Below are 13,928 nucleotides of genomic sequence, written 5' to 3'. Positions count from 1 at the left end.
AAAGGGAGGGAAGGGCTCGGCTTGAACCAATTTAGGCTGAGGCCGACGATGGGCATGGCGGGCATGGAGGGCAAAGAGGGACTCTGGGCTCGGGGAGAGGCTCTGGGAGGGGGTTGAGGACTGTTAGGGGATTGAGGGTGCTACTTATAGCCGCGGGTGAGAGCTCTAGAGGGAGGGGAGGAGGTGACACGTGGCGCGGCTACGTGTCCGTGCGCCGGCGACACGCACGCGCGGCCAAGACTCACGGGAAGGGGTGGCAAGGCGACGAGGGGGACGCGGACGAGTGCCAGGAGGTCTCGAAATCGAGCAACGCTCGCGGACGAGAGGAGGAAGCGGACAGGAGCGAGGAAACAACGGCGCACACGGGCGCTCAATGTGTTCGGTGACGGCGATGGATCAACGAGGAAGCAAACGAATGGGAAACTAGCTCCAGGGGGAAAACGATGTCAAGGGGGAGCTGTGTGACATGCTTGGACAAGCCAGAACCGGCCGGAGTGGTGCTGATGTTGCCAACAGTGGCTAGACCACCAATTTGGCTGGCAATGCCCGTGGTCACCATCGACAACACACGCTCTGGCCATCCACTTCAGTCCAAACCTTGTCATCAATGGAGTCCTTTCAACGCTCATTAAAGATGGCACGGGCAGAGGTGTAGGGAGCAGAGGGGAACAAGCTCGACAAGTTTGTTGTTGCAAACTTGGCCACATCTTGGTGATCTAACTGGTGGGATTAAGGACTAAAAGTGATGTATGGGAGGCTTAGGGAAGCAACGACTACGGTCCTGGAAAATTGGAAGGGGTTGGGCAAGTATTTAACATAGCTGCAGTGCAACTGTCAAATATGGCCCAGAAAACAAATAAGGAAGAAGCACTCACTAGGAGTGTTAGATAGAGCTACCACTTGGCAAATCTCCATGATTTGGTCATATTTAGATGTTGCAAAAAGATCATACCAAATGGACTTGCCAAATTGGTACTTGTTTCACAAGCATCACTTCTGACCAGAAACTTGGGAAAATTCTAAGAAAATATTGGCTACATGGAATGAGCCAAACTCTTGAGTAGATGGGTTATATGGATAGGAGAAGGCTTGGAAATATTTTCACACATAATGGAGCAAGATAAAATATACTTGCTTCACAAACTGAAAATTTGGACAAAAAACAAGAATTGCTCATGTTCTCTCATAGATCAATGAAATGAGCTGAATTTGGGTGGGGGCTAATTATTTGGAATACTTGAGAAGATGGCAAAGTTTCTTACCATTTGAAAACTCTATGAAGTTACTTTCTTCACAAAGTTGCATTCTGGTCAGAAACTTTGAAAAATGGCACAGGGAGCTAGGATGAATGTATTGAGATCATCTTTGGTATCCATGAGTGATTTATCAATGTTAATCACCCTGCCAAATTGCATCTCAATTGGAATTAGGAATAAAGCACTTCCTTTGCAAAATTTCAGAGAAGGCAGAAACTTTCATTGGATCATGTGCCCAATTTTTGACCTGTGGAACACGAAACAAGAATGGAACTAGTGATTATATAGCAAGGTCAAGCTCTACAATTTATGTGGGAATTTTCTCTCCTATAGAAATAGTAGTTCCCTTAGAAAATGGCAGAAATGCAATATTGGTATTAAATAGGAAAAGGAAATTTCCCTTATTTAATTATGGCCAATATATTTGCCAGAGTTTTTATTAGGCATAAATATCAACTCCACCAATTCACATGAATTTAGGAGTTGGCTAGCTGTGCCTTTGGATTTTATTCCTCGGAAAGGCAAGAAAAGGAATAAATCATAATTCAAAAGTATTGCATGGGACTTGGCAATAATTTTTGCATATCCAAGGTTTACAAGGATAGGAGGGTCTCTGGGAACAGATGGGATGATCAACAGCCCAAGGAAAATGATAGCTCCTTTGTAATCACAAAGGCCATATTCAAATTCCAAAAATTTGGAATTAGGGTTTGAGAGGGTTTGAGCTGATGCAAATGAGGTCTTGCCCATTGACAAAGACACGAGCAAGGTTTTGAAATGTTGGAAATGATAGGAAATCTCAGAGCCATCCAACAAACTCAGGAGAAAGATTTTGAAAATGAGTGCCGGGAGAGAATAACAGCACAAAAATTTATAACCCAATTTTCAGGCTGTTACAGTCTTCCTCGTGGGAGGAGGGAGCTTCGGTATCTTCGGACGTTATGTCTGAAGTACCTTTACGGCGAAGGCCACTTCTGGCCTCCTTGCCCTTCTTCTTGGCCTTATTCTCCGGTGCCTGGTACGGCGCCAGAACCAGCATCTTTGTCAAAAGAGGAATAGCTGGGTCTTCGGGCAGTGGAGCCGGACACCGGATCCGCTCCGCCTTCTTGGTCCAGCCCTGAGGAATAAGGGGAAGGCTTAGTATGCTCCTTGGATCTACAAGTTGAGGATATGTTTGGAAATCTGAAAAACTTACTTGAGTAGCCGGATGAGCGCGGTCAAGGCCGAGGTCTTCGGTCGTTTTCGGCCACGACTTCTGGGCCTTGAAAAGCAGCTTCCATATATCTTCGTGCGTTGTGCCAAAGAACCACTGCAAGGTCCGGGGACTGGCCGGATCAAACTCACATATATGGAGAGTCCGGCGCTGGCAGGGGAGAATCCGGTGAAAAAGTATCACCTGGATCATGTTGGCAAGGTTGGTGTTCTTCTCTATCATGCTTTGGACCCGCTTTTGCAGCGTCATCACCTCATCAGACGACGCCCAGTCTAGGCCCTTTTTGATCCATGATGTAAGCCGCATTGGAGGACTGGGTTTGAATTTAGGAGTGGCAGCCCATACGGTGTCGCGGGGTTCCGTGAGGTAGAACCACTCATGTTGCCATCCCTTCACGGTTTCTACGAAGGTCCCCTTGGGCCAGGTGACGTTAGGGAGCTTGCTCACCCTCGACCACTTTTGGCTTCACGTTGAAGACCTTGAGCCATAGGCCAAGGGGGGGATGCGGAGAAATGCCTCGCACACGACGATGAACGCCGAGATGTTGAGGAATGAATTCCGGACTAGATTGAGGAAATCTAGCCTGTAGTAGAACATGAGCCCGCGGACGAAAGGGTGGAGTGGAAACCCTAGCCCGCGAAGAAAGTGGGGGATAAATACTACCCTCTCATTGGGCTCCGGGTGGGGATGATCTGCTTCTTGGCAAGGAGCCAATGGGCGATTTCTTTGGCTAAGTACCCCGCTTCCCAAAGTTCCTTCATGTTCTCCTCCATGACGGAGGAGGCCATCCACTTGCCATGCGCTCCAGATCCGGACATGGCTAGAGTGTTAGCTGGGGGAGGAAGGGGTTGAAGCTGGGGCGCTAGAGCTCGAGGACAGATGGGCTGAGGAGGAAGAAGGCATGGGGTAAAAAGGTGGATCCTTATCTTCTTATAAAGGCAGTGAATATCAAGCGTCCCCCCATGAGCCTTAAAATTCGCCTATTCCCAAGGGGTCGTATGAACGGCACGGTTGGATTACCCAAACCCGTATTGATGAAAATCCCGCAATAAGGGGACACGATCTCCGCTTTGACGAGACGTGTCAATGAAGACCGCGTCTCGAAACGCGAAGCGGGAGGCTGAAAATGGTTCGAAATAATAATAAGGCCAGAACACAACGCCTCGCTGAAAGAGTTGTCAGAAGACATGACCTATTTTTGTTTAAGTATTTTTCCCTTGTGGTTCACGGTTGTAATTACTGTACAAAGCCGAATATAGTTCTTTTGATCAACTACTTTGGAGTGTTCGGAGGAGGAACCCGCCTTGCAATGCCGAAGACAATCTGCGTGCCGGACACATCGTCATTGAAGCCTGGTTCAGGGGCTACTGAGGGTGTCCTGGATTAGGGGGTCCCCGGGCGTCCGGGCTATGTGACATGGGCCGGACTGGTAGGCCGTGAAGATACAAGATTGAAGACTTCCCCCGTATCCGGTTAGGGCTCTCCTTTGCGTGGATGGCAAGCTTGGCGTTCAGATATGAAGATTCGTTTCTCTGTAAACCGACTCTGTACAACCCTAGGTCCCTTCGGTGTCTATATTAACCGGGGGGTTTAGTCCGTAGAGGCAATCACGATTATACATGCTAGACATCTGGGGTTTAGCCATTACGGTCTCGAGGTAGATTAACTCTTGTAACCCCTATACTCATCAAAGTCAATCAAGCAGGAAGTAGGGTATTACATCCATCAAGAGGGCCTGAACCTGGGTAAACATCGTGTCCCCCGCCTCCTGTTACCTTCGATCCTCAGACGCACAGTTCGGGACCCCCTACCCGAAATCGGCCGGTTTTGACACCGACACCGGCCACGAGGAGGGGCCCGGGAGCCGCTGCGCTTCTACCAGCAGATCAAGGACGCCGAAGACCTCGCCATGCTCGTCCCTCGCAAGTTCGTGGAGGTGATGAACGAGTGGTTGGTCATCAAGCGGCTCCCACGTGTGGTCAGGCTGTCGGCGAACAAGTGATGCGAGTTCTCGATGCAGGTCCAGAACTTCAAGGGGCACATGGTGCTTGGCCGGCGCTGGAACTATTTTTGCCGCCACCACCGGATCGTCCCTAGCGACCTCCTCGTTCTACGCATCTCAGGACTCGGCCTGAAGGTCCAAATCTACAACCACGACTCCTCAATCATGTGCAGGGTTCGTTGTAGCAAGCACAGTTGCGTTGGTGTCATTGAGCATGCAATGTAGTTAACTTAGGTGTTAGTGTTGAACTTGTTATGGTATGTGGCTAGAACTCATGGTACTTGTGCTGTGAACTTGTTAATATTTTGGCCAGGAGCAGCACCCTGGCGTGGAGCAGGGAAGGAGGATGCCCTTGCTGTTAATCTAAGTAGTTTGCTGTCATTTCCGTTGCTTGCTTTGTTTGATCTCATTTGGTTGCTTGTTTTGTTTGCTGTCAGTGCTTGCCTCTTTGATCTGCTGTCAGTTGTGCTTACTGTTGTGCTGATCATGTGGTGGTAAGGCCACCACATTTGAATGAGGTGAGCATAACACAAACGTTGTTTGCAACCAAACAACTGAAGTTTGCATCTGCTCACACCCTAAGCACAAAAACAACAACCAAACAGCAAGGAGTAAATACCCCTTCATGAGATGCAGGCAACCAAACAGGTTGCATCTGCTGCATACAAAGAATCAGGCTGGCTAAAGATGGACATGCAATGAGGGTACTGTAGCAAACTACAACCAAACACACCCAACACCAGCGTGAGAGGCAAGAGGTGAACATCTTGTTATACAAGGCAGAACACAAATTACATGAAGCAAATTTTAGGTTCAAATCGAAACACCCACCCCTACAGCTAGCCACGCAACATAAACCCTCCATCTTAAAAAGATTCAGGTCATATTTCGACCGTCCAGTTCCGGAACATGAAGCAGCTATGTACAAAGAAACATTTGGCCAATGGTCGCACAATAATATGTAATCGGAACACACGTAGAAATTTCAACAATCACAATACAAATGAACAATTACAGTCACTCCGTTTGCTTGCACATACAAATGCTTCCCGAAGATGCAGAAAATGTTCAGCTACGACAGAAACTAGCGAACACCACATAGCTCCGGATGAGTTACATTCACTCTCACAAAAGTAACACCAAAATACTGGTCCAAACACTGGGACATGGCTAGATAAGAGATAACTTCCTGGCGGCTTAAACAAACAGGTTCACCACCACATGGAGAGCGCAGAGCAGAGCAAGAGCACAGGACATCTAATGGTTGTCGACTCTAACTCCATCCACATATGAGAATCCGAACATCCCAGATTTTTCCCCATGGCCAGGTGGGAGCGAATCTTTGAGCTCATCGTCCGGATGGCGCCAACACGGTATGGGCACAGGCCACCTGTTACCATTATTCAACCGTTTTCCACACATAATCACGTTATCGGTAGATGTTTTTCATGCAAAAGATCAAAGTGATAAGTAAATACTTATAATGCACACCTGATTGGTCTATCGCTGCCAACTTCATCAAAAGACCTGTGTCAAACACAGTAGGCTAGATTTAATTGGAAGTTTTATTTTTTTGTTTTGATAAAACACAAAATGTCACGTCCTGCACTGATCTGAAACATGATAGGCACTCCAATATGCCAAACAGAAAGTCAAGTGTGCATACCTTTTTTCCACAAAATTTGCCAGCACTCGAATAATACAGTCCCTAAATATGAATGGGGTTCCTATTTTCTTATCATAGAAGTTCATGCCAATAAATCTCCCATTAAAGTCAAGCAGAGGACCACCAATCCCAGCCTAGCAAATGAAAAGTGACATTAAAGCTGTATCAGTATGCATGGAGAAGATGTCATTTGTAATATGGTCTACTACATCATGGATACATCAAACAAGATTAACCCCATGAACAGTACTAACCTTTGTAATCTTACAACTGGAGTACCTAAGATCTCTGTAATCAAGCATGCCTGACCAGCAGGTTCGTCTTCCATGTGTAGCCATTAACCTGCCAGATTTGAAACAGCACCCCACAGCTACTACATTGGGATCTTCCAATGTAAAATGATTCCACCAATCATCATGAATTCTAGCTGGACGAAGACAACGGTAATCCTCGACAACGATGAGAGCAACATTATAGTATAAATCATAATGTTGCAATTTCCCTTCTTTGCGCTCTTTGTTTGGAAGCAAAACTTCAATCTGCAAATGGCACTGTGAGACCTAAGCAGAAAATGTAAGAAGAGCATCAAGAACCAACCTTCAACTTTTCAGCAATCTTGTTTCCATCTTTAGGATCCCTAACCAAACTCGCTGAAGTCAGAATGGGGGTGCATCCATTCCAGTCAATAAATAAGCCTGTGCACACGAAAAACCTCCTTTCTCCTGCATATATGACGCATTTTTTATTGAGAGCCTAGTTCAAATGTGGAACAGTAAAAGGCACATTACTGTAATATTACCGATGAATGAAGCGAGTGAGACAACCCGTCGAGGTAAACTATGAGAACCCATATTTGTGAGTTGGCTCCAGACACCTTTACCAGAATCATATACGTCACCAAAAGTCTCTTCGAAGGTATTAACCAAAACCAAGCCCTCTGTTCAATGATAGATGGCACAATAGTAGTCAGCGGCAGAGGAAAGCTATAAACAAGCATAACGCAGTACCAGATTACAAGCATTAACTCACCACTGACAACAGTCGATGATGGCTTTGGATAACCCAAGGAGTCTAGATCCCCAGATCTGTCTATATCCCCAAATCGAACACACATGAAGATAGTGTAATAAGGTTAGCTGAATAGCATTGAGACATGAGAGTACAACTATAAAAATCTAAAACAGCATATGGTTATTATGAAAGCACACACGTAAAAGCCTAAGTTTGCACCACTTGTGAGGATCTTATGAAACAATATTATTAGAGATGATGAGAGAATGCACAAAAGCACAATACATCTGGCTGTGTGCTCACCGCTTGGATAGGTGCAATAGGGCCAGGGCTGCACCTCTCTCTGTATTTCTACATTCCTGTGCAAAGACATAGTAAACTTGCAATAAATACATCCCAGGAGTACGGAAGGAAAATGGACCAAAACAGCACTGCACAACATCTACGCGAACAGAATTGCTGGAGAAGAGAAGAAGACTAAGTTGTAAGGAGAACGGCAATGTCACTATACAAACCTTCTAAGATCAGGAAATGATCATAAATCCTACTACTACCAACATTCTAAGTCTAAACCAGAAAAAAGAACTCTTCAAATTAGAAAAATCTACTAGCATCAACATTGAAATAATATGAGATGAGTATTCTTAGAGGCAGCAAAGAAGCAAGTGTTATCTAGGGATAAACAATGAAAAATGCAAGGAAACTACAAACAGCATATATAAATCTACAAAAGGGACAAAGAAAAGAGAGTTGATTTCTTGCTCCCGAGCTCCATGGAACCCTGCTTTTGAAATTTTTGAAATAAAATTCCAGAAAAATCTGAAAAATTACATATGAACATTGCAATGTATACTACATTTATGTAAAGTTTCATGATCGAATACGTTTCGGTGTCAGCTGTATAAGAAAACAAAATCATAGACTTTTATAGTGAATAGTGCATGTGCTAGAAAGACATAATTTTTGTCTTTGTGTAGCTTGAACCACAACATATTTCTTTCATGAAAATTTAAGGGGATGTAGTATACATTCCTAGATTCATGTCCAGTTTTTTTCAGAATTTTTTGAAACTTCAATATTTAGTTTTTGTATTTTCAAAATTCCAAGCTCCGTTGAGCTCGGGATCCAATTGCAATTTCAGCAAAGAAAAGTACTACTCCCTCCGTTCCGAAATAATTGTCGCCGGAGGTTCCTAGTTCAACTTTCGTCTAGTGCAAAAACATCCCCACTTTCCAATTTTACCCTCTGCGTCGCTCGCACTCGCTCGCTCACTCGCGCAGCCGCACTCACTCACTCGTACTCTCCGTCTCTCCCAACCGCCCTCTCTCCCACGCTTCTCGCCGCTCGCCGGCCTTCCCCTTCTCGCCTGCCTCCCCTCTCCCCATTGCTCGCCGGCCTCACCCTCTCCCCATCGCCCGCCTCTCCCTCTCCCTTCCACCGCCCCCTTTATCTCCACCACCCCACCTCCACTCACACCCCGGATGTCAAAAATCCAAATCTTTTGCGCCGACGACTAGCTTCTACTCTGGAGGCGTGGATGTGGAGCACAAGCGCTGGATCTGGTCGGCGGAGGCGTGGATTTGAGCGGCACCCGAGCAGCGGATCTGGAGCAGCGCCGGAGCAGCGGAGCAGCGGATCTGGAGCGGCGTCTTCGTCCTCACGGTGCCCACGTCGTCGTCGTCGCCGGAGTAGCTGCTTCCTCCCCTGCCCAACGTCAGAGTACTTAGTACTGTAGTCTTTCCTCCCGCCGGTCCATTTGTTTGATCTGAAACAATTAGGTCCTCTGTTGCTTGGTTGGTTGGATACCGACAGTGAAAATGGAGAGCGAGAGGAACGGGCAGATGTTGTATCCTGAGGCAGAACAATCTTGTGAGCTTGGGCAAACCAGTGCTATTTCTCTGAATCCATGATCTAACAGTTTTCCTGATGCCTCCCAGCCCCAGATGCCAACCAGTGTAATCACAATATAAACAGTACCAACAGTGAATAAGGTCAATTATTTTTGCAATTTCTTCCACAGATGGAGTATAAAGCTAATTGGTTGTACTGTTAAACATCTTGCTCATGTGGTTGCATCTGCTTGTGTTGAGCTATGCTATTCAGGCCAGCCAAAAAAGCAAGAGTACTCATCTTGAATTGCTACCGTGATAGGATGAGTAGTGCTCTGTTAGGAATATAGAATTCCTATTCCTATATAGGAGTAGTTTAGTTCCCAGTAGGGTAGTTCTTGCTAAAGATTTGTATAGATGACTAATTTAGTTGGAGCCATCTTTGGACCATAGGCAGCGTCAACTTCCACATCGACGACGTCGTCGGGACGTCTGACAAATCAGTGCGTCTCTTGAACTCACCTTGGTGCGGGCCATCTGTGTGTGTGTGCCCTTTGATTTGCAATATGCAGGAGACTAGAATAAAGTGCAAATATTTGAGTGCCTAGTTCTCAGGTCTCAGCTCCGAGCTACTCATGTTATTAAGTCTAAACCACTAAACATATACTCCGCCTACAGAGGAAAATTGTACTTCGAGTACGTTTCTGTAAGTTAACTTGCATCTAAACAGAGGCAACTCTGCATTGTTTCTGAATCACATTTCAGTAAAAAATTACTCCACAGAAATTTTTGTCAAGCATTGTTTCTGAATGTTCACTTAAGGCTCTCTTTTTGTTTCTGAATCACATTGTTTCTGAATGTTCACTTAAAAATTTCTGAATCACATTGTTTCTGAATGTTCACTTAAGGCTCTCTTTTTGTCAAGCATGCATACTCTGCTCCTTTTTCAACAAATGGCATGAATATCCAAGTATTGATCTCAAATGGTGTATTGACCATTTTTTTGCTCCTGGACATGTTAAGTTAACAAATTCACAACTTTATTGTTACTGAAACTAAAGTGCAGTCCATCTTCACCTTTCCTTGCTTCCTTGTTTTGATTTGGTTGTAAATAAATAAGATCCCATTTCATTTGGTTTGCTTGTGTCAGGGAAAAGAAGCAAGGATCCATCCTGTGAGTGAGACCATCGACACACACACACACTATGTTTTACAAGGAACACACACTATGTCAACAGAGTAAGTGATCCCATATTCCCATTGGATTGAGTTACCTCTTTTTCCCCATTACTAGAAGCATGTGGACATTCTTGTCACAAAATCACATGGCAAAATGTTGCCACCTTGCCCTAGATGGTTCTATCAAGTATAGTTTGGAAGAGGAGTTTGGAAAAATCATCAGATTAAACCTGATACTCCCTAGGTGTAATCATGACAGGACTAATCTGTCATTCACATTTTTCACAATTTTCATTCTAATTTATTGTCAAGACTGTTGGCTTCATTCATTAGGATACACGGTTTTTTTAGAAAGTTCTTTAAATATCCAAATATTGATCTCAAATGGTGTATTGAATTTGTTCCCATTGACTCGCAGAAACTTTAGGCATGTTTGCATTTGGACAAATGGTGTGTAACAATGATCCTCATCTCTAAATTGGACAATTGGACAACATCAGCAGGAGGACAACAACAACAACATTTTCTCAAGCATTACAGGTTTCCCAACTGATCATTACACTCCAGTAATTTCTTCTGGTGCCAATTGTGAGGGTGATGATCTTGTCTGATTGCTATAATTGTTGATCTTAACAAATTCTTCCCGATTGAATGTCTCCTGATCAATTTTACAGACTATTGTACCTGAAAGTATCGACGAATTCTCCCAATCTGCTGTAAATTTCAGTGCACCTGGCGAAAACTGATAAGAATTGGGAGCAGCGAGGAGCCTGGCAAGGACCAGGCGGGAGAGCAGCGAGGACCAGGCTGGGCAGCGCGGTTAAGAGGACCAGGTTGGTGCAGCGAGGACCAAATTGGGAGCGGCGGCGGCGGCCAGGCTGGGGCGGCGGCGACCAAACTGGGCAAGGATGACGGCGAAGAGACTGGCGAAGGAGGAGGAGGGGGTGGAGGGCGGAGGAGGAGGTGGCCGGACTAGCAGCTAGAGGAGGTGGCCGGCCTGGCGGAGGAAGACGACGAGGAGCCTGGCGGAGGAAGACGACGACTCGTTTTTAAATCAGGGGTATTTTTGTACTTTTGCTCGTTTTCACCTGGTCGGAAATAACCCCCCAGCGACAATTATTTCGGAACAGAGGGAGTACTTTAGTTTTGAAGTAATATGATATTCTTGGAAGAGGCAGCCAAGAAATTACAATTGTGATACATAAATAAATCTACAAAAGAAACAGCACCCAACAATCCAGACTTCTGCAAAAATAAAGACTGGAAAACTGTTCCGAAACCAATGGCTTACCTTGGAATTAAGCTCAAGTATTACTAAGAAAAATAAATGCACGGAGGACGAAGTGGAATTAGCGATGGACACACACAGGTAAGCAGAATAAATGGAAATACACGAGATATACCTGAACGTCTTAGCTTCCTTTTTTGGCAGAAGTTCCTCCAAGCGTTCGATAATTATACTCCTTGGCATGAAATAAATTCTTTCCCCAACCAAAGAAAGGTTCAAGCCAACAAAGTTCCCATCATAATCAAAAAGCGGCCCACCTTCCCAAGCCTAATAAAAATGAAGTGATAGGCAACAAGGTTACATCGGAACGAAAGTAATAATGATATGGAAAAGGAGGTACATGCGAAAACACCAGTTTTATGGCTCTGATATATAGTTCAGTGCATACAGTTGCAGATAAAATACAGAGGCCATAGTTCAATTGTACCTCAGAGATTTCACAAGTGGAGAACATAAGCTGTTTGCCATCTTCAGATCCACTTGAATCAACAGCAAGTATCCCACTTGTGGCCATTAATGTGTCAGAATCGGCACGTGTGACAGCTACTACCTTCCTACAGGGAAGAAATTCCACCTGAAGACTGAGATCCACTGGATGAACACCAAGAGTGACAAACAGTACTTGGACAATAACAATCCCCTGATCCGAATCATAGCTTTTCAACAACCCTTTGGCAACCTCACCGTTGCGACGCACTTCGATCTATAACGGGACAGCAAAAAAGTATGCAAAATGTGACAAACTGGCAACTATCTTAAGCAAACAAGTAAAGTAAGTGAAGGATCATTAGCAGCACCAACGTTCAAGGTATTATGGCCTTCTCTGTTAATATCATTGAAAGCTCTAACCAAACTTGCTGAGGTCAGAAAGCTTGTCACATACCGCCCGCTTCGCAAGGCTATGCCTGAGCATGCAAATAACACCGCATGTCCTACACAAGGTTGCAATTTTAGTCATCTATAACTAACATTTTTTAAATTAAGAACTAAGAATACTAGAGTATGACAGGATAGTCACCATCTGACAAAGCAAGGGAGACAACATTTCTAGAAATTTTTGAAGTGACTTCTTTACTGAGCTCACTCCAAACACTTCGGCCAGAGTCACTAAAGCTGTCAATCGGCTCTTCCGAATTGACATCTGAATGTATGTAACCTAGTTAAAAAACATGATGGAACACAACTGTTAGTGCTCCAGTATAGCTGTAATAAAACATGAAAAACAATGAAGTGCCGACAAACCTGAAATCAACAAATCAAGTGTCTCTGCTCCGCCAGTGCAGATTCTCCTATTCTTTTCGGAGCTTTCTGCGAGATTTTCTGTTAGAGCATCACCAGCTCTCTTACTTTGCAGCATATTTCCCAACACTAAAGCAGAGAGAAGAAAATCCAAATGTTCAGTCATAGCAGGTTACACAGGGTTGTCGAACAACATAAATCAAAGGGTCCGTAATATACGAAATAAAAGAGGTTTTACACACAAAATTAAAACACTAACTGGCTGATTGTACTTTCGCACTTCTCCATATACTCAATCAGTATATTTTTCAATATCCCCCTTATAGAAGAATAAAAAGGTTTTCTGATGCAAGGATAAAATACTGAGTGCCCAATACCGGTGCAAAAAGGTTCCCAACCAAGTAGAACGCATAATAATTAACTGCTATATCTTATCAAATTAGGAGCGAAGCTCACCAATTTCATTATTAAAAGAACAGTTTTGCTAAAGCACATCTAGATGTGCCATAAGTACTGCACATCTAAGTCATATATCATTAATCATACCGAGAGATTCGTGTCGGTATTTTCTTTTCCGTTTTCTTTTCTTTTTTATACTTGATGAAGTCACTTAGCTGTGCAATAACTATGGCACATCTAGATGTGCCCTATACACAAAAGAACTTAAAAAGAGAAAGAAAGAACGCCTACCAATTTGACGATGGGGTGAAAAAGTTGGAACTTTGCACTTCGTAAGGGCGGATCTAGATGATTGCCGATTGTGCACCCAAATTTGTAGAGGTAAGTTTCGGATTAACTAATCACTGGGTGAGGAAAAGCTCATACCTGAGAAATCAGTGTCCAAGGTTGCGGATGGGGTGGAGACAGCAGACACGCGATGAGTTAGACGGGGCGGCGATGCCGGCGACGAGCGTGAGCGGCGGAGAAGCCGTCCGCGCTGACGGCCGATAAGGGGTGGTGGATTTCAGAGCCGCATAGGATGAATCTGAGTTAGGGCATGAGAGCGGCGTGGGAGAGGACGGATCGATCGGGCGAGAGAGGAAAGGTAGAAGGGGCCCCTCCAACACGAAGGACGCCATTGGTTCAGTACATATAACAGCATCTACGCCCGGGCTCGAAAATTACACGTCTGGTCCTCCGAGTCTTTTTTTTTCATCGAATTTTGGGCTTTATTCAGAATAACAGGAGCCGGTTACAATCTGTCCGTAGGCTAGTGCGAAGGAAATCTGGGCTAACAGTTAGCCA

The 13,928-nt window shown here is 44.8% G+C and overlaps 1 protein-coding gene across 1 annotated transcript; it reads right to left on the bottom strand.

The window, feature by feature from the left end:
* Positions 1-5,433: 5,433 nt before the first annotated feature.
* LOC125509964 lies at positions 5,434-13,767 on the bottom strand. The gene is made up of 14 exons (XM_048675038.1): positions 13,509-13,767; positions 12,687-12,812; positions 12,463-12,600; positions 12,246-12,376; positions 11,872-12,147; positions 11,560-11,711; positions 7,452-7,507; positions 7,167-7,226; positions 6,937-7,074; positions 6,735-6,859; positions 6,392-6,676; positions 6,138-6,271; positions 5,963-5,998; positions 5,434-5,861 (listed from the first exon to the last, which is right to left on the bottom strand). Exons 2-14 carry the CDS (start codon positions 12,799-12,801, stop codon positions 5,729-5,731), a joined length of 1,779 nt encoding a protein of 592 aa, XP_048530995.1. The 5' UTR covers positions 12,802-12,812; positions 13,509-13,767; the 3' UTR covers positions 5,434-5,728.
* Positions 13,768-13,928: the final 161 nt, after the last annotated feature.

The sequence above is a fragment of the Triticum urartu genome, chromosome 5 (genome assembly GCF_003073215.2).
Source record: "Triticum urartu cultivar G1812 chromosome 5, Tu2.1, whole genome shotgun sequence".
In the NCBI taxonomy this organism is placed as follows: domain Eukaryota; kingdom Viridiplantae; phylum Streptophyta; class Magnoliopsida; order Poales; family Poaceae; genus Triticum; species Triticum urartu.
The sequence above is the reverse complement of the archived record's forward strand: the minus strand, read 5'-3'. Positions and strand labels throughout refer to the sequence as shown.

Coding starts and splice junctions, on each gene's coding strand:
- LOC125509964 (XM_048675038.1), bottom strand. CDS start 12,801: ATGCTGCAAAGTAAGAGAGCTGGTGATGCTCTAACAGAAAATCTCGCA. Junction 12,148..12,245: donor AAGGCCATAATACCTTGAAC/GTTGGTGCTGCT, acceptor GTCCCGTTATAG/ATCGAAGTGCGTCGCAACGG. Junction 11,712..11,871: donor CCACTTGTGAAATCTCTGAG/GTACAATTGAAC, acceptor CATTTTTATTAG/GCTTGGGAAGGTGGGCCGCT.